Source organism: Halichoerus grypus, chromosome 1 (genome assembly GCF_964656455.1).
Source record: "Halichoerus grypus chromosome 1, mHalGry1.hap1.1, whole genome shotgun sequence".
Classification (NCBI taxonomy): Eukaryota; Metazoa; Chordata; class Mammalia; order Carnivora; family Phocidae; genus Halichoerus; species Halichoerus grypus.
Genome location: NC_135712.1, coordinates 105,024,988 through 105,052,203, shown reverse-complemented (window position 1 = coordinate 105,052,203; position 27,216 = coordinate 105,024,988). Strand labels below are relative to the sequence as shown.

Below are 27,216 nucleotides of genomic sequence, written 5' to 3'. Positions count from 1 at the left end.
AATGATTATGGGTGGAATAAAAATTAAGATATTATCTCTGACCTAAAATAACTTACGGTCTAATACTAGATCATATGTATACATATGATCAGTGCAGTAAAAATGGTGTAAATTGGAGCAAGTTCTAGGAAGATCTAAGTCACTTCCAGATTGGGTCAGAAAAGATTTCCAGGCCGTGGTAGCATGTGGGCAGTGGCAGGCCAAATGAATGAGGTTAGGAGGACCTTCTCCATGGGGGTGCTGAGACAGGGGAAACACAAGGTGGGTACAATGACCAGAATAGGTTAACCTGGTGGAGATCATAACTTCTGAACTCCAAATTGGGACACATGACTGACAGATATGAAGTTGTAGAATGATGAGTGTAGGATTGAATATTTGACAGTAGGATTGCCAAACAAGAAGGGATACGTAATTTGCCAAGGGTGAGTTAATTCTCTCCTAATTCATTGAGTTTACTCTCCTAATTCCATGATAGAAACACAGCTCCTGTTAGTTTGGAAATCTTGCTGTACTTTTCCATGTGTTAGAATATATTTCACAAATAAATTTGTATTGCAGATTCTTATTCTTTTAATGTCAGAAAGTCATGTTGACATGAGTAGTTATTTTAGAGACAGATAGTAGTGTACACTTACAGAGTCAGCCTGCTAACCTAAGCAGTATCATTCTGGCAAATGAAAAATAGGTGACAGCATGTGCAGGCTCCTCTGCAGTGTCATTCTGACTTAAATATAGACAGATATGATTAGGATACGATACAATTTATTCAGCACAAGGAGCCACCTTTATAGATACAGAAATACCCAAGACTCTTTAGGCGTGAAGAAAAACCGCAACCTCCATATTTTTTAAAACTCTCTTCTTTTAAAATTTTATGCACTAGTGTGTTATCTGTTTTCCTTGTACAAATGGGTACATATCCATAAGTATTTAGAAGCATATAGTTATTCCTAGGAAAAAGATTTCCATATAAAGTAATCATTGGAATATAGTAGAACCTTACTTATTTGGTCTCTGTCAATTTATTTATCCAGATTTTCCTTTTTTTAAAAAAAGATTTTATTTACTTGAGACAGAGAGCACGAGTGGGGTGGAGGGGCAGAGGGAGAAGCAGACTCGCCATTGAGCAGGGAACCCAATGTGGGGCTCGATCCTGGGACGCCAGGATCATGACCTGAGCTGAAGGTAGACATTTAACCGACTGAGCCACCCAGGCATCCCACCAGGTTTTCCATTTTGAGCAATAATTAAAAGTGAAGAAGATGCTAGACCCCTTGTGCTCATGCCCTAGATCTGTCTTAAAGGTCATGTTTTCTTCCAGACATACTCTTCACCCACAGAAAGACATTTTGCTTTTCTCTCCTTGGACCACATTTGTAATCCTATTCATCACCATCCTTTAAGGCATGTTCTCTTCCCTGTGCTCTGTCTAGCCTACCACTTTACTTCTCCTGTAACGACTTACCAGCCATATTGCCTCTGCTGCCATGTCTGTTTTATGGATCTCTGATTCTGGTTTTCACTCGCCCCTGTGGCTGCTATTTCTGCTGTGGTGGCTCCAAGTCCAAGACAAACTCCTCTGATACCCAATCACATGCTAAACCCATCACATGGCCCAGGATAAGCTAACCAAGGAAGGGGATTCCAAGTGAACTATCTGAAAAAGCGAACTATCCAGATTTGCACGTAGATCATATCCTCAACAATTCAAATTAATTGTGGTTGCACAAATTTTATAGTATTTTATCATTATTGTTTGGTTCTTTAAATGTTTTAATACTGGTTTAAGACAGTAGTGCTGAAGAGACTGATTAAGGGAGAGCTTGATAATTATTCTGAAGGATAATATGCTCCATGCATTTCTCACAAAATTATATAAAATTAGCACATTTAAATATACATAATGCTATGAAGGCATATTTTTATTAAGCTTAATCTAAGTAGATAGAATAATGACAAGTGATTGCTATAATGAAATTCCGGTCTCATTTTGAGGCCACAGAGTATTATTAGAATCATTAAGGTATATTAACTAATATTTTCTGCCCATAAATTTATTAGTTTTAGACACTGCATCATTTTATTCCTCTCCATCCCTACTGCCTTTCTTCATAATTTGTATAGAATGTACCCTAGTTACTCTCCTAGAAATGCCACCCAATCAGCTCATGCTAGCACATTTAAATTTACTTTTCTGAATCATGTTGCCAAGAAAACAATTTAATTTCAATAAAACTCAGAACATTATGCAGATATTGTGTTATCCATTTATGTGAATATTTGAAAAGCAAGATGGATTGCCATTTAATACAATTTAAAGGCTAAACTACTAAAAGTTTTCATACATCATTTAGCAATATAATTGTTTTTCTTATTTCTTTTTTCAGAATAACTACTAAATTTAAATTTTTTTGGTTAGGTGTCATTATGCTGACAGAAAAGTCATCTTGACTCTCAACTATTAATTTTCTAAAAGGAAATAATCATTCTATGGGGAAATGATTTATGATTCAATTTTGTCTATTTGTAAACTTTACATTTTCCTTACAGAAATAGAGATACTAAAGAAAAGTTTGACAGTGTCCCAGAGAAATAAGATATGCCTTGAAGAGGAAATGAAAAATCTGAAATTGTTGTCAGATGCAGCCATGTTGAGGTCTCAGCAGATTCAGACATCCAAACAACAGGAAGTAAACTTGCAAACCAGATGCCATGACTTGCAAAAAGAAGTACTAGGTAAAAGAGAATTATTTTTTGCTGCTGTTAGCAACTAGCCGTAATAAAATCTTGCTTTAATTAGTTTGTGTTGCAAATATGCCTGATTATTAGTAACTATGTCAATAACTGTGTCTGTGATCAATGTTTACTATCTTCCCTTCCCATTCTGCTATTTAGAGTGATGAGACTTAAGTGAATATACTCTTTCATTTTCCCAAATGAAAATATTAAAAATTGTGTTTTGGGCACCTTGGGCAAAGTTTTAAAAATTTCTACCTCAGATGAATAAGTGTCTTGGCACTAAGGCTATGGAATTTGTACTTTTCCCTAGAGGCAGTAGGAATCGTTGAAAATTGGTAATCTGGACAATGATATAATACAAGCAGTGTTTTAGCAAAATTGAGCTATTAGCAGTGATTGGAGGTGTTCCAAACATCAAGCAATTGGACCCAAGTAGCCATTTAGAAACTATCTTTGCTGGTAACCCAGGCCTAGACTAACTGTAAGAAACTGAAGTAGAAAGGGAACTAACATATTTTAGGTCCTAATGTGCACTGTATATAAATTACTTCTGTCAATTCCCACAGTGACCATGAAAAACGGGTATAATTATCCCATCTTGCAGAGGAGAGAAAATAGCCTAGAAAGGTTAACATGCCTGTTTTCACATAGCTGGTAAATGGCAGGGAGTGAAAGCAAACCTAGTCAGATTGCAGGACTCATGCTTGTCCCAGTATGTCTCCTTGGTCCTCTTTATGGCCACAATGGGAAAGCTAAGACAGAATCAGGATTGAGCAGACTACTCAGGACTAGGGAGGTAAACACCTGACTGAGTAGCCAGGGAGAGAAGGAAGTCACAGAGGACTTCTGAACCTCTTTTCTTGGGAGTGGGAACATACCACAGACTAGGAAATCTGGAAAGAAACTGGTGTTGGAATGGAAAATAGGATTCATTACATGAACTTGGAGCAGATACCAGACATTTTAATTTTCCCTTCTGTGGATTGCCTATTTATAGATTTTGCCAATTTTCTATTGCATTATTGGAATTTTCCTTGATAATTTTTAAAAGCAGTTTATAAGTATAGTAATTATAATTTATATTCTTTTTTTTCTAACATATAATTTGTCTATTGACTTTTTATGGTAAATTTCACCATATCAAAGTTTTTCATTTTGTTATGATCAAATTACTGTCTTTTATTATTTCGGGTTAGTTTTGGTTAAAATAGTGCCTCCCATTCTTAAATTGTACAGATAGTCTCCTGAGTTTTCCTACATTTAAGTCATTAATACATGTAAGATTTATTTTTTATATGGTGTGAGATGTGGGGATCTAGTTTTATTCTTTCCAAATGGATAACCAGTTGTATCAGTATTATATATTAAATAATCCATCCTTTCCACTGAATAGAACTATCATCTGTCATATGTTAAAATTTTATGTATGCTAGCATTGATTACTATGTTCTGTCTTCTGTTCCACTAATTTATTTAATATACCACTGATCCATATTCATTTGAATATAGTGATGTAATAGCATATTCTCAAAGCTGGTAAGTCTTTTCTCTCTCCGCTGTTCTTTTTAAATATATATTTGGAGGAGTTATTCTTTCATTTGAACTTTTTAAGATCTTTTATTTACTTCTAATCCAAAGACTCTAAATAGGTACCTAGTAAAGTTTTTCTCTACATATTCATAAGCAGTTATTCTTCCACATAAACATTAAGGTAATTCATTTAATTCTAATCCCAACAGGGATTCTAGCTGGAATTGCATTATATTTATATAGTAAATTTTGGAGAATTGACATTTTAGTGGTAGTAAGTCTTTTTAATATTATCAAAGTCTTCTCATTCAAGAATATAATATGTCCTTTCATTTCTTTAAATTTGTTTTCAAATGATTTCATAGTTTTATTTCAATATATTTCTTTGTCATTCTTGTTAAGTTTATGACTCATGGTTTTGCATCTATTATAAATGGACTATTTTCTCTATTTCAGCTTCTTGATATTTGTTTTTTTGTTTTTGTTTTTGGGTTTTTTTGGTGCAAAAAAGTGTTTTTATTATAGTACAGGGACAGGACCATGGGCAGAAAGAGCTGCACTGGGATTGTGAGGACTAACGGGTTATATACCCTTTAGTTAGTGGGAGTTAGGGATAGTCTCTAAGGAATTTGTGCATGTTAAAAGCAAGGTCTCCAGGATCTTGGAGGGCTAGCTATTATTAAGATAAGGTTGCTTTTAGTCTTCAATGAAACATCAACAGTAAGGCAGCCATGAATTCCTTGAGGAATGTCACACTCTGCATGTCTCGGATTTATCAGCGACCTGCAAGTTGTAAGGAGACTATTTTAGCTGCATTTCTCTTGCCTTTGTTCTCCTCATCATTTATCCCCTGAACAGTTTTGACTTAAATTTTTAAGGTTGCTGAGGGTGAAAGGTTTTTTTTTTTTTTTTTTTTAAAGATTTATTTATTTATTTGAGAGAGCGAGAATGAGAGAGAGTACATGAGAGGGGGGAGGGTCAGAGGGAGAAGCAGGCTCCTCGCTGAGCAGGGAGCCCGATGCGGGACTCGATCCCGGGACTCCAGGATCATGACCTGAGCCAAAGGCAGTCGCTTAACCAACTGAGCCACCCAGGCGCCCAGGGTGAAAGGTTTTATCTTCTATAACTTTTCCCTGATGAATAGGGGCATAGAGATGTCCCTACCTCGGGGTCAACATTAGTCAGTTGGGGATGTAGGTTTTATGAAAGGCAGAGACAGCTGAATCCAAGGTAGACAACATATATGAAATCTCCTTGAGTAGAAAGGGTCATCTGTCAGCTTGATCTTATGACAGTGAAGGAGTCTTGGCACCAGGTGGAGAGACATTGGAAAAAAACAGCGAAACATGATTAAAATTATTATGAGAAAAAGAAGCCAAATAAAGAGACCTTTGATAGTTGGCTAAAATCCTCCTTCAGTCCAGGAATTTACCCAATCTTGAAAGGAGAGGGAAGGATTGTTTAAAATGCCAATTTGAATATTTATATCTTTTAGCAATTCTGTTACATTTTTGTGATAATCTGTAATATATACATAGCATTCTGTTTTTATGTTGGCACGTGTTCACCCTGTGCAGCAGTTAAAATATCTAATGCCATTTTATTTTGGAGAACTGCTTTATGAATGAGTTATTTCAGTGTTTAATAATGTAATGCTATTTTGAGAGTCACTTAAGGCCTTAATTGTGGAGCAGGTGGTGTTAGCCATCATATAGACTGTTTTGTTTAGCAAGCAATCAGATAACAAGAGGCACTTTTATGGAAACACAAGAAAAATATAAGTTCGTGGTTGGAGCAAATTACAAACCCAGCGTCTGAGTCTCCAGTACTGCCAGAGAGATTTCCAGATCTCAGGTTTGAAGCATCCTCAGACAGACTGGGATCAGGCCGTGGGAATCAGATGAATTTTTCTGGTTTGTAATTTAAATGTCTCTGGTGATCCTTTTGAATGGCCCATAGTGCAACAGGCACAAAGATTGTCTATACATGAGTTTTGTGGCAGTTTCTTTGAAGCTACCCTCAAGTTGTCCAGCATCAGTTTTCAGGGCTTTAGGAAGAAGAGCAGTTTTAATTAAGAGGATGGAAGAAGATTGGAAATCTTGGTATTTGTTGATAGAATAAAGAAAGACTATTGGTTTTTGTGTATTTGTCTTATATCCATCGACTTTATAAAATCCTCATATTAATTCTAGTAGTTTTTTTACTAGTATCTCTTGGATTTTCTACAATTATATCACCTGCTCCAACACCCCTGAAAAAGAGTTCATCTATTTTTTCCAGGGTTTATATCTGTTATTTTATTTTCTTGTCTTGTTCATATCTTTTTAAATTCATTTGAACTGAGACTGTGTTAAATAATAATGATGACATTGAGCATCCACATCTACTTCCTGATTTTAATTGAAATTATTTGGTGTTTTGTCACTTGGGATTATATTTGATGTTTTTGGTAAATATTTATTTTTAATTAACCGTTTTACTTCTATTCCAATTTTACTTAGATGTTTTATGTGAAATGCTTTTGGATTTTGTTAAATGCCTTTCAGCATCTATTGATATAATAGTATTTTTTCCCCTTTAACCGACTGGTAAAATGGATTAGTATTGAATTCCCTGAATTTCTTTGGTCTCTTGGAATAAGCCCTACATCATTTACTTTTTAAATATATCATTTCCTACATGGTTATATTTTATTTATAAATTTGGTACATGTATATTAATAAGTGAGATTGGTTTATAAATGTTTCTTTATTAGGGGGCACTAATTTTATCAGAGTTTTGCATTAAAATTAAGTGAATATCATAAATGCTCTTATTTTTAAATATTTCCTCTATCTGTGGCTAGGCCTGGTTTCTGATTTTTAATCTTGTCTATTTTTGTTTTATCTTTTATTATTTATCAAGCTTGTGAAGCCTTTGTTTTTTTAGTCTTTTCAAAGAACTAGCCTTTGTATTTTTTTAATGCTTTCCATTACTTTTATTTTCCATAACATTAACTTTTTGCTTCTATATTTATTAATTTCCTATCCCTAGTTTCTGTTTTGTTTGTATGTTTTTATTTTTCAAACTTCTGAAGGGAGTACTTAGTTCTTTTATTTCTCATCCTTTTTTATTTAATAATAGAGACATTTAAGGGAATAAGTTTTCCCTTGAGTAAAATTTTCTCTGTCATATTTTTAATATGAATTATTCTCCTTTTCAGTGCTATCTAAATACTCTAATTTCTGATTTTTTTCTTTGGTGAAAGGGTTATCTAGGAGTATATTTCTTAATTTCTCAGTAGTTAATTATTTGGGGAAGGAGTTACTTATTATTTATTTAACGTGGGGGTATTCTGACTAAATGTGACTTATAATACCTTTTTGAATTTGTCAAGCTTTCCTTTATGTTGTGTACATGATCAGTGTTATAAATGTTCCTTAGAAATACAAAATGTAATTCTCAGCTTGATGGATATGAGTGTATCTCAGCTAAGTGTAAGATTCTTGGGTTCTTTCCTCTCAGTAGACTAGAGATGCTCTGACTTCTAGCTTTTAGTAATGCAAATGAGAAGTCTGCTGTAGCTCTGATCCTTTTTCCTTTAAAGGTAACTCATTCTTTTTCCTGAAAGCTTTTGTTAGATTTTTCTTTCTCTGGTTTTTTCTCTTTTTTTCATTGGGCCTCAGTTGGATCACTCATAATCCTTGGTTCATGACACGTATGTACTGGCTGGGACTTCATATATAATCTTGAATAGAAGAGTAATAGTGGGCATCCTTGTCTCATTCACAGTTTTACAAAAATACACTGCAGAATAACTTTTGGGTTTAAGCAGAAATTATAATGAATGTAAAATATCTAAAGAATGACATTAAAAACACTATATATCAAAACTCGTGGGATACAGCCAAAGAGGTGTTTTGAGGGAGATGTATAGCTTTAAATAGTCATATAAGAAGGAAAGAACAAACTCAAAGAATGTAGGACAAAAAATAATAAAAATAAGAGCAGCAGTCAGTGAGGTAGAAAACAAAGAGATGATAAAGACGATCAGCAAAATAAAGCATTGATATTTTTTTAAACCAACAAAGTAGACCTTTGGCTGTTTGATCAGAAGATGAGAGAAAACACAAATGAACAATATAAGCAATGAAAGAGGGGCAATGACTACAGATAAAGAGTAAAAAAATAAAATAAAAGTGGATGCTGTTAACAACCTTACACCAATAACTTTGAAATCTTAAATGAAATAGACATACTATTAGAAAAATATATCTTACCAAGACTCAAAGCAGTTAAATGGTCCTATAACTATTAAAGAAATTGGAGCAATGTCTTCTCACAGAGAAATGACCAAATTTTTTTGCAAGTAAGTTCTACCAACTTTCAAGGAATAAAAGATCTTAATTTGATACAGTATTTTCTAAACAACTGAAAACTGGGGACTATTTCCCAACTCAATCTACAAGGCCAAGGCAACACTGTTACCAAAATCAGACAAAGATATTAAAAGAAGGAAATATTATAGGCCTATTTATATTATGAATGTCAATGTAACAATTTCAACTGTATGATATTTAAAAAAATATTTTGAATCACCTAAGTGTATTACCTATTTATAAAATTAAATAAAGTTATAAATAAAATAAAACTCTAAATGCCATGCTACTTATTTTAGACTTAAAAGAGGAAGACAAATTTAAGATACATTTGCTAAAATATGCATTTCACACTTATAAATAACTTTCTTCAAAATGCAAGGTTTTGGGGCACCTGGGTGGCACAATTGGTTGAGCATCTGACTCCTGGTTTTGGCTCAGGTCATGATTTCAGGGTTGTGTGATTGAGCCCTGCATTGGGCTCTGCGCTCAGTGTGGAGTCTGCTTGAGACTCTCTCCCTCTCCCTCTGCCCCTGCCCTTGTTCCCCACACCGCCCCCCCTTCTCCAAAAAAAAAAAAAAAAAAGTGCAAGTTTTCCTTCAAAACAAAGATTATCATTCTTGCCTCTCTCTTATTTCATCCTTTTAACCTGGCTTAGAAAATAAGCAGTTTCTTTGACTATTATGATTTCTTAGAAGAACAGTAAAACATTAGAGAATGTGATATCTTATATTCTTTTAAGAAACTATAACATATATAATATTACCTAACCTCCCCACCTACTTCTCTGGTCCTGAATACTGGTTGATCTTGGAATGAATTCTCATTGCTTCTGTTCCTTGGTGTCAATTGTTCTTGGGTCAGATCTTGGGCAAAATATATTTTAAAAATAGTCTGAAAAGTAAGAACCACGTTTGGCCACCTAGCCCTAGCATATTTAGAATATGTTATTATAGGAGTATGTTGCAGTTTTAAAAAACGGCAATGTATATTTTTAGAACAGAATAGCAAATTCAAATCAAAACCACATTGAGATACCACCTTACACCAGTTAGAATGGCAAAAATTGACAAGGCAAAAAACAACAAATGTTGGAGAGGTTGTGGAGAAAGGGGAACCCTCTTATACTGTTGGTGGGGATGCAAGTTGGTACAGCCACTTTGGAAAACAGTGTGGAGGTTCTTGAAAAAAATTAAAAATAGAGCTACCCTATGACCCAGCAATTGCACTACTGGGTATTTACCCCAAAGACACAGATGTAGTGAAAAGAAGGGACATATGCACCCCAATGTTCATAGCAGCAATGTCTGCAATAGCCAAACTGTGGAAAGAGCCAAGATGCCTTCAACAGATGAATGGATAAAGAAGATGTGGTCCATATATACAATGGAATATTACTCAGCCATCAGAAAGGATGAATACCCAACTTTTACATCAACATGGATGGACTGGAGGAGATTATGCTAAGTGAAATAAGTCAAGCAGAGAAAGTCAGTTATCATATGGTTTCACTTATTTTTGGAACATAAGAAATAGCATGGAGGACATTAGGAGAAGGAAAGGAAAAAATGAAGGGGGGGAAATCAGAGGGGGAGACGAATCATGAGAGACTATGGATCCGAGAAACAAACTGAGGGTTTTATAGGGGAGGGGGGAAGGGGGATGGGTTAGCCGGATGATGGGTATTAAGGAGGGCACGTACTGCATGGAGCACTGGGTGTTATAGGAAAACAATGAATCATGGATCACTACATCAAAAACTAATGATGTATTGTATGGTGACTAACATAACAATAGAATTAAATTTAAAAAAAGAATAGCAAATTCAGAAGGTGAATCAGATTTTAAGGTAAGGATCATTATTAACAAATGGGGAAAAGAAAAATTATGTGGTAAGTGGTATAGGGATAACTAAAACAAAATAAATCAAATACTCCAAAATCAACCTCAAATTAAGTAAGAAAAAAATAATAGGAAAAACTAGTACCAAAAAAAGGGTACAGAACTTATCCAAAGCAACACTTTAAAAATTACAAAGGGTAAGATAGATTTTGCCTATAAAAAATATAAAATCTCTGACTTTAAAAACTGCCAAACAACCTAAAAATAGATGGACAAAAAATGTGTGTATCATATGTGGTATGGAAAGAGTTACTATCCATACCATATAAAGAATTTATTTAACTATGTGTGAAAACTCCCAAGACCCCACATAGGCAAATGGTTGAAAAACAGAAACAAACACAGGAAATATAATAAACAAGCACAAAATGCCTGATCACTAATAATTAAAAAATTTGCCTTTTTAAAAAACTAGTATAAAGACTTTAATGATAAAGTTTCCCTTCTCTTGATGACAAAAATTATGTATTTTTATAACCCACAGAAATGTTTGTGATCAAGTAATCTCCTTCTTGAGAGTCTATGCTTGGGAAATAGCAGAAGAGGAAAAATTATTTATATGTAAAGATCATTTCCTTACACCACACACAAAAATAGACTCAAAATAGATGAAAGACCTAAATGTGAGACAGGAATCCATCAAAATCCTTGAGGAGAACACAGGCAGCAACCTCTTCGACCTCGGCCGCAGCAACTTTTTCCTGGACACATCGCCAAAGGCAAGGGAAGCAAGGGCAAAAATGAACTATTGGGACTTCATCAAGATAAAAAGCTTTTGCACAGCAAAGGAAACAGTCAACAAAACCAAAAGACAACCAACAGAATGGGAGAAGATATTTGCAAATGGCATATCAGATAAAGGGCTAGTATCCAAAATCTATAAAGAACTTATCAAACTCAACACCCAAAGAACAAATAATCCAATCAAGCAATGGGCAGAAGATATGAACAGACATTTCTGCAAAGAAGACATCCAGATGGCCAACAGACACATGAAAAAGTGCTCAACATCACTTGGCATCAGGGAAATACAAATCAAAACCACAATGAGATACCACCTCACACCAGTCAGAATGGCTAAAATGAACAAGTCAGGAAACGACAGATGTTGGCGAGGATGCGGAGAAAGGGGAACCCTCCTACACTGTTGGTGGGAGTGTAAGCTGGTGCAGCCACTCTGGAAAACAGTATGGAGGTTCCTCAAAAAGTTGAAAATAGAGGTACTCTAGGACCCAGCAATTGCACTATTGGGTATTTACCCCAAAGATACAAATGTAGTGATCCGAAGGGGTACCTGCACTCCAATGTTTATAGCAGCAATGTCCACAATAGCCCAACTGTGGAAAGAGCCCAGATGTCCATTGACAGATGAATGGATAAAAAAGATGTGGTGTATACGCACACACACACACACACACACACACACACACACACTGGAATATTATGCAGCCCTCAAAAAAAGAAATCTTGGCCATTTGCAATGACATGGATAGAACTAGAGGGTATTATGATAAGTGAAATAAGTCAATCAGAGAAAGACAAGTATATGATCTCACTGATATGAGGAATTTGAGAAATAAGACAGAGGATCATAGGGGAAAGGAGGGAAAAATTAAACAAGACGAAACCAGAGAGGGAGACAAACCATAAGAGACTCTTAATCTCAAGAAACAAACTAAGGGTTTCTGGATTGGAGGGATGGGGTGACTGGGTGATGGACACTGGGGAGGGTATGTGCTATGAACTATGTAAGACTGATGAATCACAGACCTGTACCTCTGAAACAAATAATACATTATATGTTAAAAAAAAAAATTAGCTCACATTCCACTTCCTACATTAAAAACCTCACCAAAACATTGTAGTACTAATTAGTCACAGTTTTGATACTCATTAAGACCTCACCTTCATTTAAGTACAGCTATATTCAAATCGAAAGTGCAGCTGGAGACTCTGATCTATTCAGTACTTTATGTAGAGATTGTATAGTTATGGATGCAATATAAATTCATCTAAAGGACAGTGTAATTGCAGAGCAAAGTGGCACATAATTTCAAGACTAAATTAGGGTTTCATTTTTGCTGCTGCTGCTGAATAGGTTCACTCCATGGGTAACACCCAAACTATGTTATCAGAGAGAGAAAGAATTTTAAAAGGCTATCTGTTACATCTCTCTTGGTTGAAACTATTTAAAATTGGCAAGTCAGAGTGGACAGAATCATTAAAGCAAGTGATGACACTAGTGATCTCAACTAGTTATGACAAATAGCACTTCCTATGAGCCTACCTATGAAGGGCACTGGGTTTGGGGGATTTTGTTTTGTTTTATTTGTTTTTACCCCACCACAATTTTATGCCCATGTTAGGGTCTCAGTATAGGAATTGTCAGAACATTTAGAAAAAAGTTCATAAATGTACCTCTTGCTTTATCCACAAATACCCTTCTGGTGAACTAATTGTACCAATGTATCCTTTCTTTCTAATTCATTTTTCCAAAGTGGTTACAGTGGTTTAGGAAAACTACAAGTGCAGGAGAGACAGCAAAGTTTATGTCTCAGGTCTTAGCAGTGTTGTATCACAAATTTGGTAAACTTTCTTGGGGATTTTCTCAGGTGTTCTCACCTGCAGGGGTCCAAACCAGCCCTTCTGCTCCCCTCCTCTCACCATTTTCTACTTCTGATAATCTAATTTTATTTCTGCCCACTATCCATGAACCTAGTCATTAGCCTCTTCCCACACCTCATCTGTTCCCATCTCTTGGCCTTGGGCTGACCATGCCCCTGAGTTTAACTTCATTTTTTCAACAAGTGTTTATTGGACATTGACCACATGTGGCCAACTGGCCTCATCTTTGCTTTGACTTTGGCGTGTAGGCATTCTCCAGCTCTTTACGGGTCTTCACAGGATTTCTGACTTCCTAACTCCACACTTGTTGTATGTGCTGGCACTCTTTAACTTTAGCCATTCTTGACAGATATTTTTCTCTTTTATATTAAGAAGAGTCTACAAATTTCTTTAGCTCCAATTTTGTTGTCATTCAAATTATTTTTAGTTGTGCTTTTTCTGCCATTGCATGGCATTTACTTTCATAATTTTCATGAACTTCAACACTCTTACTTTCATTCTGCTTTCTTTTAAATGCATGCTTATTTTTTCTCTTACTAACCAATTAATATCCTTAAGATTTTCAGCTATCTTGATAATCATCTGTAGCTTTTCCAACTTACTAATGTCTTTTCAGAAATCATGTTAACCATTTGAGAAGAAGAAAAACCAGATGAATGACTTCCCAGATGAATGACTAGATTAACATAATGGGCATAGTGTTTTAGGTTTTCTTTGGGCAAATTAAAATAAAGGTAGACTGATACATCACTCATCTCAAAACTCTTCCTATGTCTTATTTTTAAGAAACATAATTATTCAAAGAATACAATAGATAGTATTTAAATTCATTTTGGATGAGTGCTGTAAATGGCTTATTATCATTTATAATCTTAAATCCAATTCTAAGCATTTGCATGCTTTATACTCCTTCCTATGAATCATTTTACTAGGCCTCCGTTGTTGCAGAACTAGCTTTAAATGATAAGCATCACAATAAGTCTTCCTTTCTAGTACTAGCTGAACAACTTCCCTTCTGTTTTCCTTGCCTAATTCTCTGCCCCACCTTCTGCCTTCCATTATTTCCTTCAGAGCATTCATTCAAGCCCTAAACTGTATATTCTCCCTTGTCCTGGAATCCACTTTTTATTTTCCATGCTCTTAATTGCTTCTTATTCTCTCTTAGATTCCTTCTCTTAGTAAATGAGCTAACATGTTATACAGTTGACCTTTGAACAACAGGTTTGAACTGCACGGGTCCACTTATATGCAGATTTTTTTTCAGCAAATATATTGGAAACATTTTTGGAGATTTGGGCCAATATGAAAAAACTCAGACAAACTTTATAGCCTAGAAATACTGCAAAAAATAAGAAAAAGGTATGTCATGAATGCATAATAGATATACATATGTAGATACCAGTCTATTTTATCATTTACTACCATAAAATATACACAAATCTATTATAAAAAGATAAAATTTATAAAATTACACATACAAACACAGACCATATATTATCTTTTCATTTTTGATGTCTAGTGTTAGTAACACCATATGACATCTACAGTCTTTTGTAGCATATAAGAAAATATTGAGGTGGGTACTGACAGATGACCATTTTGTAAACAAATAATATAAACCTATGGTACCAGTAAATACAAGTGCAGTACTGTAAATGTATTTTCTCTTCCTTATGATTTTCTTAATATTTTTTTCTTGCTTACTCTGTTGTAAGAATATAGTATATAATGCATGTAACTTATAAGATATATGTTAATTGCCTGTTTATGTTATAGATAAGGCTTCCGTTCAACAATGGACTATTCGCAGTTAAGTTTGGGGGGAGTCAAAAGTTATATGCAGATTTTCAACTGAGCAGGGGGTCAGTGCTTCTAGCCCCCATGTCAGGTCAATGTACTTTTTTGACTGACTAAATATATTCATGTATTTGAATATGTTTTAGATTCCACACATAAGTGAGATCATACAGTATTTGTCTTTCTCTGTCTGACTTATTTCACTTAGCATAATGCCCCCAAGGTCCATCCCTGGCAAGATTTCATTCTTTTTTTATGATTGAGTAATACCACATTGTATATATACCATATTTTCTTTATCCACTCATCCATGAATGGGTACATAGGTTGCTTCCATATCTTAGCTATTATAAATAATGCTGCAATGAACATTGGGGTGCATATATTTTTTTCAAGTTAGTGTTTTTATTTCTTCAGATAAATACCCAAAAGTGGAATTGCTGGACCACGTGGTAGTTCTATTCTTAAATGTTTCAGGAATGTCCATGCTGTTTTCCATAGTAGCTACACCACTTTCCCTTCCCATTGATAGTGCGCAAGGGTTCCCTTTTCTCCAGTCTTACCAACAGTTGTTACCTCTTGTCCTTTTGATAATAACCATTTTAACAGGTGTGAAGTGATAGCTCAGTGTGGTTTTGATTTGTATTTCCCTAACGATTAGTGATGTTGAGCGCCTTTTCATGTGCCTGTTGACCATCTGTATATCTTCATTGGAAAAATGTCTGTTCAGATCCTCTGCCCATTTTTTAACCTGATTGTTTGTTTTATGGCTATTGAGTTGTATGAGTTTTGGATATAATCTCTTATCAGATATATTATTTGCAAATATTTTCTCCCATTCGTACATTGCCTTTAAATTTTGTTGATGGTACCCTTTGCTGTCCTGAAGCTTTTTAGTTTGATATAGTCCCACTTGTTGATTTTTTTGCTTTTATTGCCTTTGCTTTGGGTGTCAAATCCAAAACATCATTGCCAAAACAGATATCAAGGAGGTTACCACCCATATTTTCTTCTAGGAGTGTTATGGCTGCAGGTCTTTTATTCAAGTGTTTAATCCATTTTGAGTTAATTTTTGTGTATGGTGTAAGATAATGGTCCAGTTTCATTCTTTTGCATGTAGCTATCCAGTTTGCCCAGCACCGTTTATTGAAGAGACTGTCTTTTCCCTACCATATATTCTTGGCTCTTTTGTTATAAATTAATTGACCATAAATGTGTGGGTTTATTTCTGTGCTCTCAATTCTGTTCTATATGATCTATATGTTTGATCTATATGATCTATATATTGATCTATATGTTTGTCTTTATGCCAATATGATACTGTTTTGATTACCACAGCTTTATAAGAAAGTTTGGGGGCGCCTGGGTGGCTCAGTCATTAAGTGTCTGCCTTCGGCTCAGGTCGTGATCCTGGGGTCCTGGGATCGAGTCCCACATCAGGCTCCCTGCTCGGCGGGAAGCCTGCTTCTCCCTCTCCCACTCTGCCTGCTTGTGTTCCTGCTCTCGCTGTGTCTCTCTCTGTCAAATAAATAAATAAAGTCTTTTTTAAAAAAAAAAAAAGAAAGTTTGAAATTAGAGAGCATGATGCTTCCAGCTTTGCTATTCTTTCTCAAGATTGCTTTAGCTATTCAGAATCTTTTGTGTTCCATGCAAATTTTAGGATGATTTGTTCTATTCCTGTGAAAAGTGGCACTGGAATTTTAACAGGGATTGCACTGATGAAGTTTTCTGGGGGTAGTATGGACATTTTAACAATATTAAATCTTCCAGTCCATGAACACAGAATATCTTTTCATTTATTTGTGTCTCCTTCAGTTTCTTCCATTAATGTCTGATAGTTTCCAGTGTACAGGCCTTTTACCTCCTTGGTTAAATTTATTCCTAGATATTTTATTCTTTTTGATGCAATTGCAAATGAGATTGTCTTCCTAATTTCTCTTTCTGATAGTTTGTTATTAGTGAGAAACACAACCAATTATTGCTTATTGACCTTGTATCCTCCAACATCTATTAGTTCTAAAAGTTTTTGGTTTAGTCTTTAGGGTTTCCATTATATATAATATTGTGTCATCTGCATATAATGACAGTTTTACTTCCTTTTTAATTTAGATACCTATTTCTTTTTCTTGCCTAATTGCTCTGGTTAGGATTTCTAATACTATGTTGGATAAAGTAGCCAGAGTAGGCATCCTTGTCTTGTTCCTGTATCTTACAGAAAAAGCTTTCAGTGTTTTATCATTGAGTGTGATGTTAGCTGTGGGCTTGTCATATATGGCTTTACTATGTTGAAGTATTTTTCCTCTATACCTATTTTATTGAGAATTTTTATCATAAATAGATGTTGAATTTTATCAAATGCTATTTCTGTATCTGTTTAGATGATCATATTATTTTTATCCTTCATTTTGTTAATGTAATGTATCATATTGATTTATTTGTGGGTGTTGAACCATCCTTGCATCCTTGGACTAAATCCCACTTGATTAGGGTGTATGATCCTTTTAATGTATTGTTGAATTTGGTTTGCTGATATTTCACTGAGGATTTTTGCATCTATGTTCATCAGGAATATTGGCCTATACGTTTCTTTTCTTATAGTGTACTTGTCTGGTTGATCTCAGGGTAATGAGGGCCTAGTAAAAGGAGTTTGTAGAAATATATTTCTTTATATTTGAAAGTTTAGACTTATGCTCACTGCTATATCATTATTGTGTTCCCTTAAAAATACATTTTAAAAATCATTCTAATATTTTATTTCCCAATTCTCTTACTTTTAGAATTCACCTTTAGAATAAACTTATCTTTCTCCATTTTAAACAACATAACTATCTCTTTGTTGTTTCTGTCCACCTACCCCCCACCCAACATTCCCCACTAATGTGGTATTAAATGAAAGCATGTTAGGCCAAGAATCAGAAGATGATGACTGTCCATACATTAGCCAGGTGACTCTGACATGCCATTTCTCCCTGATGAGTGTGTGTCCACATCTAGGCAATGGGTGGGTTGGACTAAGGCCTTGGAGGCCCCTCTGGGCTATAATGTGCTGTAATTTGATTCTAATTCTGATGCTGTTTGCTTGTTTCCAAAGTTAAATAAATGTTCTTATTTTTACATTTTGATTTTTTTCTTTTAAATCACCATTAAACAATTTCAACTTTGATTCAAGTTTATAGTTTTTATGATCTTTTTTTCTATCTAACAATGTTTAATCTTGTTTTTTCCACATTTCCCTTTATCTTTTAAAATATAGACATTCAAAAATTTAAATTCAAGTGATAACTCTGGTCCATATAGTTTAATAGTGGTTTAAGAGTAAAAAGCTATTAATAGCAGCCTAATTCTTTTTTTTTTTAAGATTATTTATTTATTTATTTGAGAGAGAGACAAAGATAGTAACAAAGAGCACAGGTGTGACAAGTGAGCATGAGCGGGGAGGAGAGGGAGAAGCAGGCTCCCTGCTGAGCAAGCAGCCCAATGTGGGACTTAATCCCAGGACCCTGAGAGCATGACCTGAGCCAAAGGCAGCCACTTAACCGACTGAGCCACCCAGGGGCCCTATAGCAGCCTAATTCTTAATGCCAGAATTTAATCTTTTTCACAGGAAAGTAAGCATATAAAATTTTGAAGACTAAATTCTTGGTTCTTTTTTAAAGATTTATTTACATAAGTTTTGTAATTTTATGTTTAGTTTACACTAATATAACCTCCAAAATGCACAATTTATCTAAATTGGTAGTACTCCTCTCAGAGGTCATTGTGACCCACAAATCAGTCCAATTAAATGATTTTCGTTTCACCTGGCAGAATAAAGTGTCCTTTACTTTTTGTCAGTAGTCAAATATTGGAAGACGGAGTTCAAATAAATCATTTCAGCATTATTGTCTTTCCTAAAATTTATTTGACCAAATTTCAAATTTATTCCAAGTGAAAAAACTTAAATTTTTTTTCAGTAAGCTTTTTGGTGTAATAAATAACACAAATATTTTAATAAAGTTATTTTGTATATATTTTAACATCTTCATTGCATTTTTAAAAAATAGCCTTATCAAGAAATAATTTAAATACCATAAAATTCACCCATTTTAGGTGTACAGTTTAATAGTTTTTAGGATATTTATAGAAGTATATGACCACCATCAAAATCTAGAGCCTTTCTATCACCCCAAAAAGAAACGTCATGGTCTTTAACAGTCACTACCCTTACCTTTCTGCCCTTCCCACATCACTCATTAATCTACTTTCTGTCTCCATAGATTTACCTGTTCTGGATATTTCATATAAATAGAACCATACAATATGTAATCTTTCATATCTGACTTCTTTGACTTAGCATAGTATCTTTGAGTTTCATCCATGTTGTAGCATGGATAAGTACTATATTCCTTAATTAGTAGCTTCTTTATTAAAGTGAAAAATAATCATAATGAGCAGTGTGGTTCAGTTGAAAAAAAAATAGTGATCCAGCAATCAAATATTCAGCTTTCTGGCTCTGTTTATGCCTTTTACAAGTCTTTGGACAAGTTATTAATTTCTTTGACTCAATTACTTCATCTGTGAAATGGAAATATGATAGTATTTCTAACCTATCTTAGAACATTAAGAGAATTAACAAAAAAAAATGTAGGAACCCCCAAAGAACTACACAAATACAGAATATTAAACTTCATTTTAAGTTGGTTTTCCTGGTCTAATAGCAAACCAAATTATTATATTTGGGATGAAGTATTAGAATTAAAAAAGCACTCCTTTAATAATAAAGGAATACTATAAATTTTAATTCCTGTTTGCCCAAAGGTCCATTTGCCTCCCCTAATTTATATACTAGTCAGCCTTGGTTAGCTTTAACAATACTAGGCACTCTTTCACTCATGGACTCACCCAGGCACACAACCTGCTGCTCGTAGACATTTACAGATTATCCACTTTCTGGGCCAATAGCATGAGTAATAGCTACCCTGTCTGAATGAGAAATAAATGACCACCCCACCCGCCCTGTGCCCCATTTCTCACCTCTTACCGGCATCCCTCTTCTACTTGCTAATCACTAATACTATTCTTACATCATTAAAAAACAAAAATCATTTCTATGAGTTCAGGTAGCTTTCCTACGACAGTCTAAATAATAGCTAACATTCACGAATTACTAACCACATGCCAGGCACAATATAGTCACAGCGTACTCATTTATCATTACCCTCCTGCCCTCCTAGATTAATCACTTTTATTATCTCCAGTTTACAGATGAGATTACCAAGGTGTAGAGGGATTAAGTCATTTGCCCAAAGCCACACAGTTACTAATGAGCACAATTGGAACCTGACTCTAGAACTGTGCTGCCAAAACTTGGCCTCTTAACCCTTAAATTCCACCACCTGGGAGCATTAAAACATATATCTTGTTATCATTAATTTATATTTCAGGAGAGCTACTGTGCCAGACCACTTCCAGTACTGGTGATAAGCACAAGTTTCCATAAGGGGAAGGCAGAAGAGGTCTGGAGGACAGTAGACACCTGCTGACAGGTTATGGGAACTCCTGATGGGTTATGTGATGGGTTATGAGATGGGTATGGGTATGTTTTAGGCTACTTTAATATGATTCTTTTGTTTTCTGTTACTCAAATAAGCCATGTTCACAACTGATTGGGAAATCTCAACATTCACAGAGAGTTCTAACCATCTGATGCAGATCCTCCTAGACTCTCTGTTTTGAATATATGTTTTTATAAGAATAAGATACAAATGTAGTGATCTGAAGGGTGATCCGAAGGGGCACCTGAACCCCAATGTTTATAGCAGCAATGTCCACAATAGCCAAACTATGGAAAGAGCCTAGTTGAATGGATCAACAGATTGAATGGATAAAGAAGATGTACACACACACGCGCGCACACACACAATGGAATATTATGCAGCCATCAAAAATTGAAATCTTGCCATTTGCAACGACGTGGATGGAACTAGAGGGTATTATGCTAAGCAAAATAAGTCACTCAGAGAAAGACATGTATCATATGATCTCACTGATATGAGGAATCTGAGAAACAAGACAGAGGATCATAGGGGAAGGGAGGGAAGAATGAAACAAGATGAAACCAGAGAGGGAGACAAACCATAAGAGACTCTTAATCTCAGGAAACAAACTGAGGGTTGCTGGAGTGGAGGGGGTTGGGAGGGATGGGGTGGCTGGGTGATGGACACTGGGGAGGGTATGTGCTATGGTGAGTGCTGTGAATTGTGTAAAACTGATGAATCACAGACCCATACCCCTGAAACAAATAATACATTATATGTTAATTAAAAAAAAGAATGGAATAATAGAATTTTATAATCTCCAATCCCCCATTTCCTCTTTTATGAAAATTTTCCAGGTCAGAAGTATCCATGGTATTTTGATTTAGGGTGAATCATAATTTATTTAATTGTATCCCAGTTTTGGACAGTTGTTTTCACTTTTTTTTCTGTTAAAATGATATTGTGATACATATCCTCATGCTGAATCTTTTCACTGTGTTGTTGCTGTGAGTGTTACTTTATGATCTCTTTCATCTTCAAATTATAAACTGTTTTGTTTTTCGTTTGACACTTTTAAATTATGTGATTGTGTGGTAGAATTTGTTTAATGCAATTAGCACAAAGTATGAAAGCAATCTTTTGAAGAAATTCTTTCCCTTTACCTATTTTACTGCCATCCCAGCACAACAAGGGGGGGAAGGGTATAACAAGAAGAATCAGAGCTCTGTGTGGCTGATGATGCACTTCATCTCCTTCACAGTCTTGCATAAAATTGTCCTGCATACAGAAATCTCTGTAAGCATTCTGATTGTAAAACACACCGATTCATTAAAGAAACTGATGTTTATATGGTTATGTGACTCTTTGAAAATGTCTTAAATATTTTTAGATCTAAACTTCTCTGTCTTCCATGTATTCATTTCCTTTATTATTAACCCTAAGTATTTTTCTTTTTATCCCATAAGTATTTTTAGCTAATACTCTGTTCATGGTGGGTCCCTGTCCATATCCATTACTAGTATTTTCCAGTCTTGAAAAATCTCATTATAACATATATGTATGATTTGTGAATTTATTTATATGTACAAATTTGTCAGAAAACAGAGTACTATTCTAAAGTATTCAGAAGTTTCTAAATCCATCAGGATTATTCCTGTGATATAGATGATGTATTATCTTCGTTTGCCAGTTGAGAGAGAATAGTTTTAATCAGGGTAAAAACGTTGGAATTTAAGGCTCCTCCTATCTTATCCATTCATAATTTACAATATTTCATAAGCCCCCCCATAAGTTAGAGTTATTTTCGTGTTATATTAGATTGGTTTAATGTTCAGAATAAACTACAGTGAAGGTTTAGAAGCATTTTTTTTTTTTTGCATTCTGAAGTAAATTTTTGATTCTTAATATTAGAATGTAATTCATTTCCAAATTTTAAATATCTGATTATCTCCTTAGCATGATTTAATGCATATCCCTACTCTCTCCTGCCCACACACACCTAGCTAAATAATTTTCTGGTTTTAATATAACTACATCTGGACTGAATTGCAACTTTTTAGCTGTGTGTCCACACCTGTTCTAGCATCTGTTGTATTAAAGTCTCCAAATGTTATTTCAGTCCTTTCTGGCATTATGTGGAAAATGTTAATGTACTTCAAGTATACTTGTTTCAAAATAGATGTGAATCAAACCTCTGAAATATAAACCCTAAAATGAATTTTCCAAGTGGCTATATCACCATCTGAGCTTTGTAAAATGTTTGCTAAAGTTAAAATATGTTAATTTGCAATTGATATAGTTGAATACTCATTATAGAACTTTCTTCTGTTGAGCGCCTGGGTGGCTCAGTTGGTTAAGCGACTGCCTTCGGCTCAGGTCATGATCCTGGAGTCCTTGGATCGAGTCCCGCATTGGGCTACCTGCTCGGTGGGGAGTCTGCTTCTCCCTCTGACCCTCCCAACCCTCCCCCCTCTCATGTACTCTCTCTCTCTCAAATAAATAAATAAAATCTTTAAAAAAAAAAAAAAAGAACTTTCTTCTGTTATTGGTATATATTCTTACATCTGCAAAGGTTTCCTCTGTTAATGCTCATTTTAAAAAAAAATTTAAGTGAGACATTACTTTTGTAAAAGTCGAAGCTCATTAAACTATGGTGTAATAATATATACATATAAATATTCTCTAAATGCAGCATACTGATTATGTTCATTCACATTAGTTATATCTGATCAAAAATCCCACAATTTCAGCCATATACTTAACCATCTAACTAAATAAAGTCATTTAAAATATTGGAAAAATAAAACAGGCTTAGGTTTAAAGGAGTTATTGATTTGTTATCTAAAACATAATCATCTTGAAAGCAAAATGAGGCACTTGGTTATAATTACTCTAATGACAAGGGAATATATTTTATTGGTATTTGTAGACTGAATCCAGTTTGCATGGACCCTACCTATAACAGAGTAGATGCTCAATGAGTGTCTAGTGAAGTAAAATAACCTATTTATAAGGAAGTTTGCATTTTAATGCCAAGACACATATTAGATATTATCAATGAAAACTGCACAACTCTTCTGTTCCATGCTTTTTAACCCTAGATGCATAAATATAAGCATTTAATTGCAGGCATTCTTATTCTACTATTTACAACATTTCATTTATTCATTCAACAATTATTTTTTTTAATACTTCCATGTCTCAAACACTATGAATATAGCAGATAAGGTTTCTGCTCTCGTGGAACTTACATTTTAGTGAGTTTATATTGTGAAGATTAAATTAGTGTAATGCACATAGAATGTAGTGCCTGGTAGAGCAAATACTCAGCACTTATTAGTTGTGATGATGATGATGGAAGACACCTTTATATCAATGCTATTCAAAGCCATGAAACTAGATGAGATCCACTAGAGAGAAAATGCAGGTAGAGAAAAGGGCTACAAACTGAACCCTGGAGTGTTCTAAGAATAAGGATCCTCAACAGAGACTGAGAAACAATTAGCCAACAAAGTGGGAAGAAACTAGAGTATAGTGTAATGGAGACAAGAGGAGTGTTTCAAAGAGGAAGTAAACAAGTGTGTCAAATGCTGCTAAAAGGTTGAATTATATAAGAACAGAGAATTGAATTTTGGAATTGCCAGGATAGCATGTCATTCTTAACTTTAAAAAGAGCTATTTCAGGGGTGCCTCGGTGGCTCAGATGGTTAAGCGTCTGCCTTCGGCTCAGGTCATGATCCCAGGGTCCTGGGATCGAGTCCCGCATCGAAGCTCCCTGCTCAGCGGGGAACCTGCTTCTCCCCTTCCCTCTGCTTCTTCCCCTGCTCATGTTCTCTCTCTCTCTCTCTCTGTATCTCTGTGTTTCGAATGAATAAATTAAAAAATCTTAAAAAAAAAAAAAAGCTATTTCAGATGAACATAGGGGAAGAGAAGGAAAAATAAAGTAAGTTTAAAAATAAAGAAGGAGGCAAACCTTAGGAGACTCTTAGCCATAGGAAACAAATGGAGGGTTGCTGAAGGGGAGGTCAGTGGGGGGATGGGGTAACTGGGTGATGGGCATTAAGGAGGACACATGATGTAACGAGCACTGGGTATTATATGCAACTGATGAATCACTAAATTCTACCCCTGAAACTAATAATACACTATATATTAACTAACTAGAATTTAAATAAAATCTTTTAAAAAAGAAAAAAAAAGCTATTTCTGTGGAGGAGTGAAGAAGAAAGCTCGATTGGAGTAGATAGAAAAGAGACTGGGGGAAAAAAGGCAAATCATGAAAAGAGAGACAGGAATGACTAAGAAGTGTAAAATGAGATGATCAGCTTCAATAGTGAGCAGAGAACTGCAGATTAAACCAACAATGAGACACTACTTTGCACTCTGTGGATTGGCAAAAAAAAAAAAAAAAAAGGAAATAGCTCTTTCTGATAAGTATTAGGAAAGCAGGGGCCTTCATTTAGTGAGGTGGAAATGTACAGTGGTGCCTCCAGCCTGGGAACCATTTGGCATTAGTTAAGTGTGTGTATGCCTATGACCTCATAAGTTTGCTCCGAGGACACGCTGCAGAAAAACTCCCCTGTAAGTACACAAGAAGATGGGTAAAAAGCTTTTGTCACAGGATTATCTGTGGTGACACAAAGTTGCAAGCAACTGGGTTCCATCACTATAGGACTAGATTAGTAAAATGTGACATGTACACACTTTAGATATTGTATGACAGTCCAAAAGAAATGAATCATATATATGGCTGCATGGGTAGGTCTCAAAAATAATGTGTAGTGAAGACAAGTAAGAATGAAAATGAGATGCATAGCTTAACACCACTTGTGTAGTTTTTAAAAACACCTGCAAAAAGTACTATTTTTTTCCACACATAAGCAAATTAAAGTGTACATCAAATTCACGAACACTCTAGAATGGTTCCCTCTAGAATGGATCATTCCCAAATCCAAATAATATGTCCCAATGTCTTAAAAATGAAGTTAACAACCTTCCTTGTTACTGTATACCCCTCTAGCTAGCTACTCACAGAATCAAATGCATTGTCTTTAAAGTTTCAACCTCATCCCCCACTTCCACATCAAGGTCTCTAACCCTGTTTTCTTTTGTACCTTGAACACACAGAACTGAGTTGATTAGACACCTTAGTACAGAGCATGCTCTCATCCTTGACTGTACAAGAAATAACCCCCTCCAAACAATATTTCTATAAAATATGTCAAACACAAAAATAAAGAGAATAATATAACAAATGTGGGTGAAGCCATCACCCATATTTAACAAGTTTTAACATGGCCATTGTTACTCTGTATATTGTTAAAGGAAAATATACAATTAAACCCTTCATTTTTACCCTTGCCCATACAAGGATAACCACTGGTGACACCTGGACTGACTGCAAGAACAAGGTCCTCAAGGTGAAAAGTGATGAGATTCAGAGAGGAAGTGAGCGTGGGAGCCAGGTGACCTCACTAGTTGCCACCAATGATAAGAGCTAGCAGGGAGTACTCACTATGCACCTGCCACTGTTCTCTTTATATATATTAAATCTCTTAATTCTCAATCCTATGCTGTAGTCACCATTTTATAGATAAGGAAACTAAAGCACCTAAAGTCACACAGCTCATAGAAGCAGAGCCAGGATTTGAAAATAGGCAGTCTGGCTTTAGAGCTCATGCATTACACCTTTATATTACCCTGTCATAGGAGTGTGTTAAAAATGGTGAACTTCTGTTTTTCCTCTTCCTCAACCATTTAAAAAAGTATAGAGCCTTCAATTTCTCATTTTAAAAAAATTCCCCTGTTTGGGATCTCTGGGCGCCAATTCTGCTTGGTTGTTCTTTCATTCTGCTTCTTGAACCTACAATCAGTTTCCTCCACTTTGAACCAGATTTTGTGTGTGTGTGTGTGTGTGTGTGTGTGTGTGTGTGTGTTTATCCAGAAAGCTTTAAGCTTGAAATATCTTTCCACTATAAAGGTTCTATTTATTGTTTTCTCAAACGTTATACTAAATATACTCTCCAAGTGACTTAATGTTTTTTTATCCTTCTATAAAATAGCTAACTATGAATACCTTTTGTATTTGTAGTTTCTAGAAACCTTTTGGAATAGCAGCATTCTCTTAAATGACTAATTACACCAAATCTGATGCCTGTGTAATGCTATCCAGCAAGCAGCTGGCTTCGTATGAAGAGAGGCTAAGAGCTCTTTTTTGTCTCGTTCATTTAAAATCATTTGCTTCTTATTTAATATCTGTAAAGAACGCAGTCACATCATAGTAGAATTTGCTGTTGTAAATTTTGGATTGTTTCCATGGGTTCCGCCTTACATCTGCATGGTGTTTAAAGCCAATGCTTCCTTTCTTTTTGTAGGCAGTTAGGGCCTTTTGCCTCATAATCCAATGTCATGCTGAATGACAGAAAATTGAAGTTGAATTTATTTAACTATAGAGAAGGACTGCACAGAACAATACACTTATTTAAGAACTCCTTGCCTCAGGAACTGAAGGAGCAGTCTTGTGCAGGTGGCTTAATCTCTCTGGTGCTTATCCTAACTGTGCTCCTTTATTAAGGACAGAAACTGGGCACTCTGCTTCCAAAAACAAAACGACCCTGCTAGTCTACCAGAACCAATAATAAACCAATAGCATGCTTACTCCTCATTCAGAACAGTAAAGAGAAGTTCTGTGTATTTTTTAAAATAATTCTTAGCGCTTCTTTATTAGAGAAAAATGTAACCAAAAG

General features: G+C 35.1%; 1 protein-coding gene across 5 annotated transcripts in view; it reads left to right on the top strand.

Annotated features, from left to right (window-relative positions):
* Positions 1 to 27,216, top strand: part of LEKR1 (leucine, glutamate and lysine rich 1) — a 180,488-nt gene that overhangs the window by 89,952 nt on the left and 63,320 nt on the right. For 4 of the 5 annotated variants that reach the window (XM_078069993.1, XM_036122393.2, XM_078069994.1 and 1 more), the window contains one exon: positions 2,554 to 2,739. The exons of the other annotated variant lie outside the window; for it this stretch is intronic. In XM_078069993.1, the coding sequence (XP_077926119.1) occupies positions 2,554 to 2,739 (186 nt within the window). The remainder of the gene's footprint in view (positions 1 to 2,553; positions 2,740 to 27,216) is intronic. 5 annotated transcript variants of the gene reach the window in all.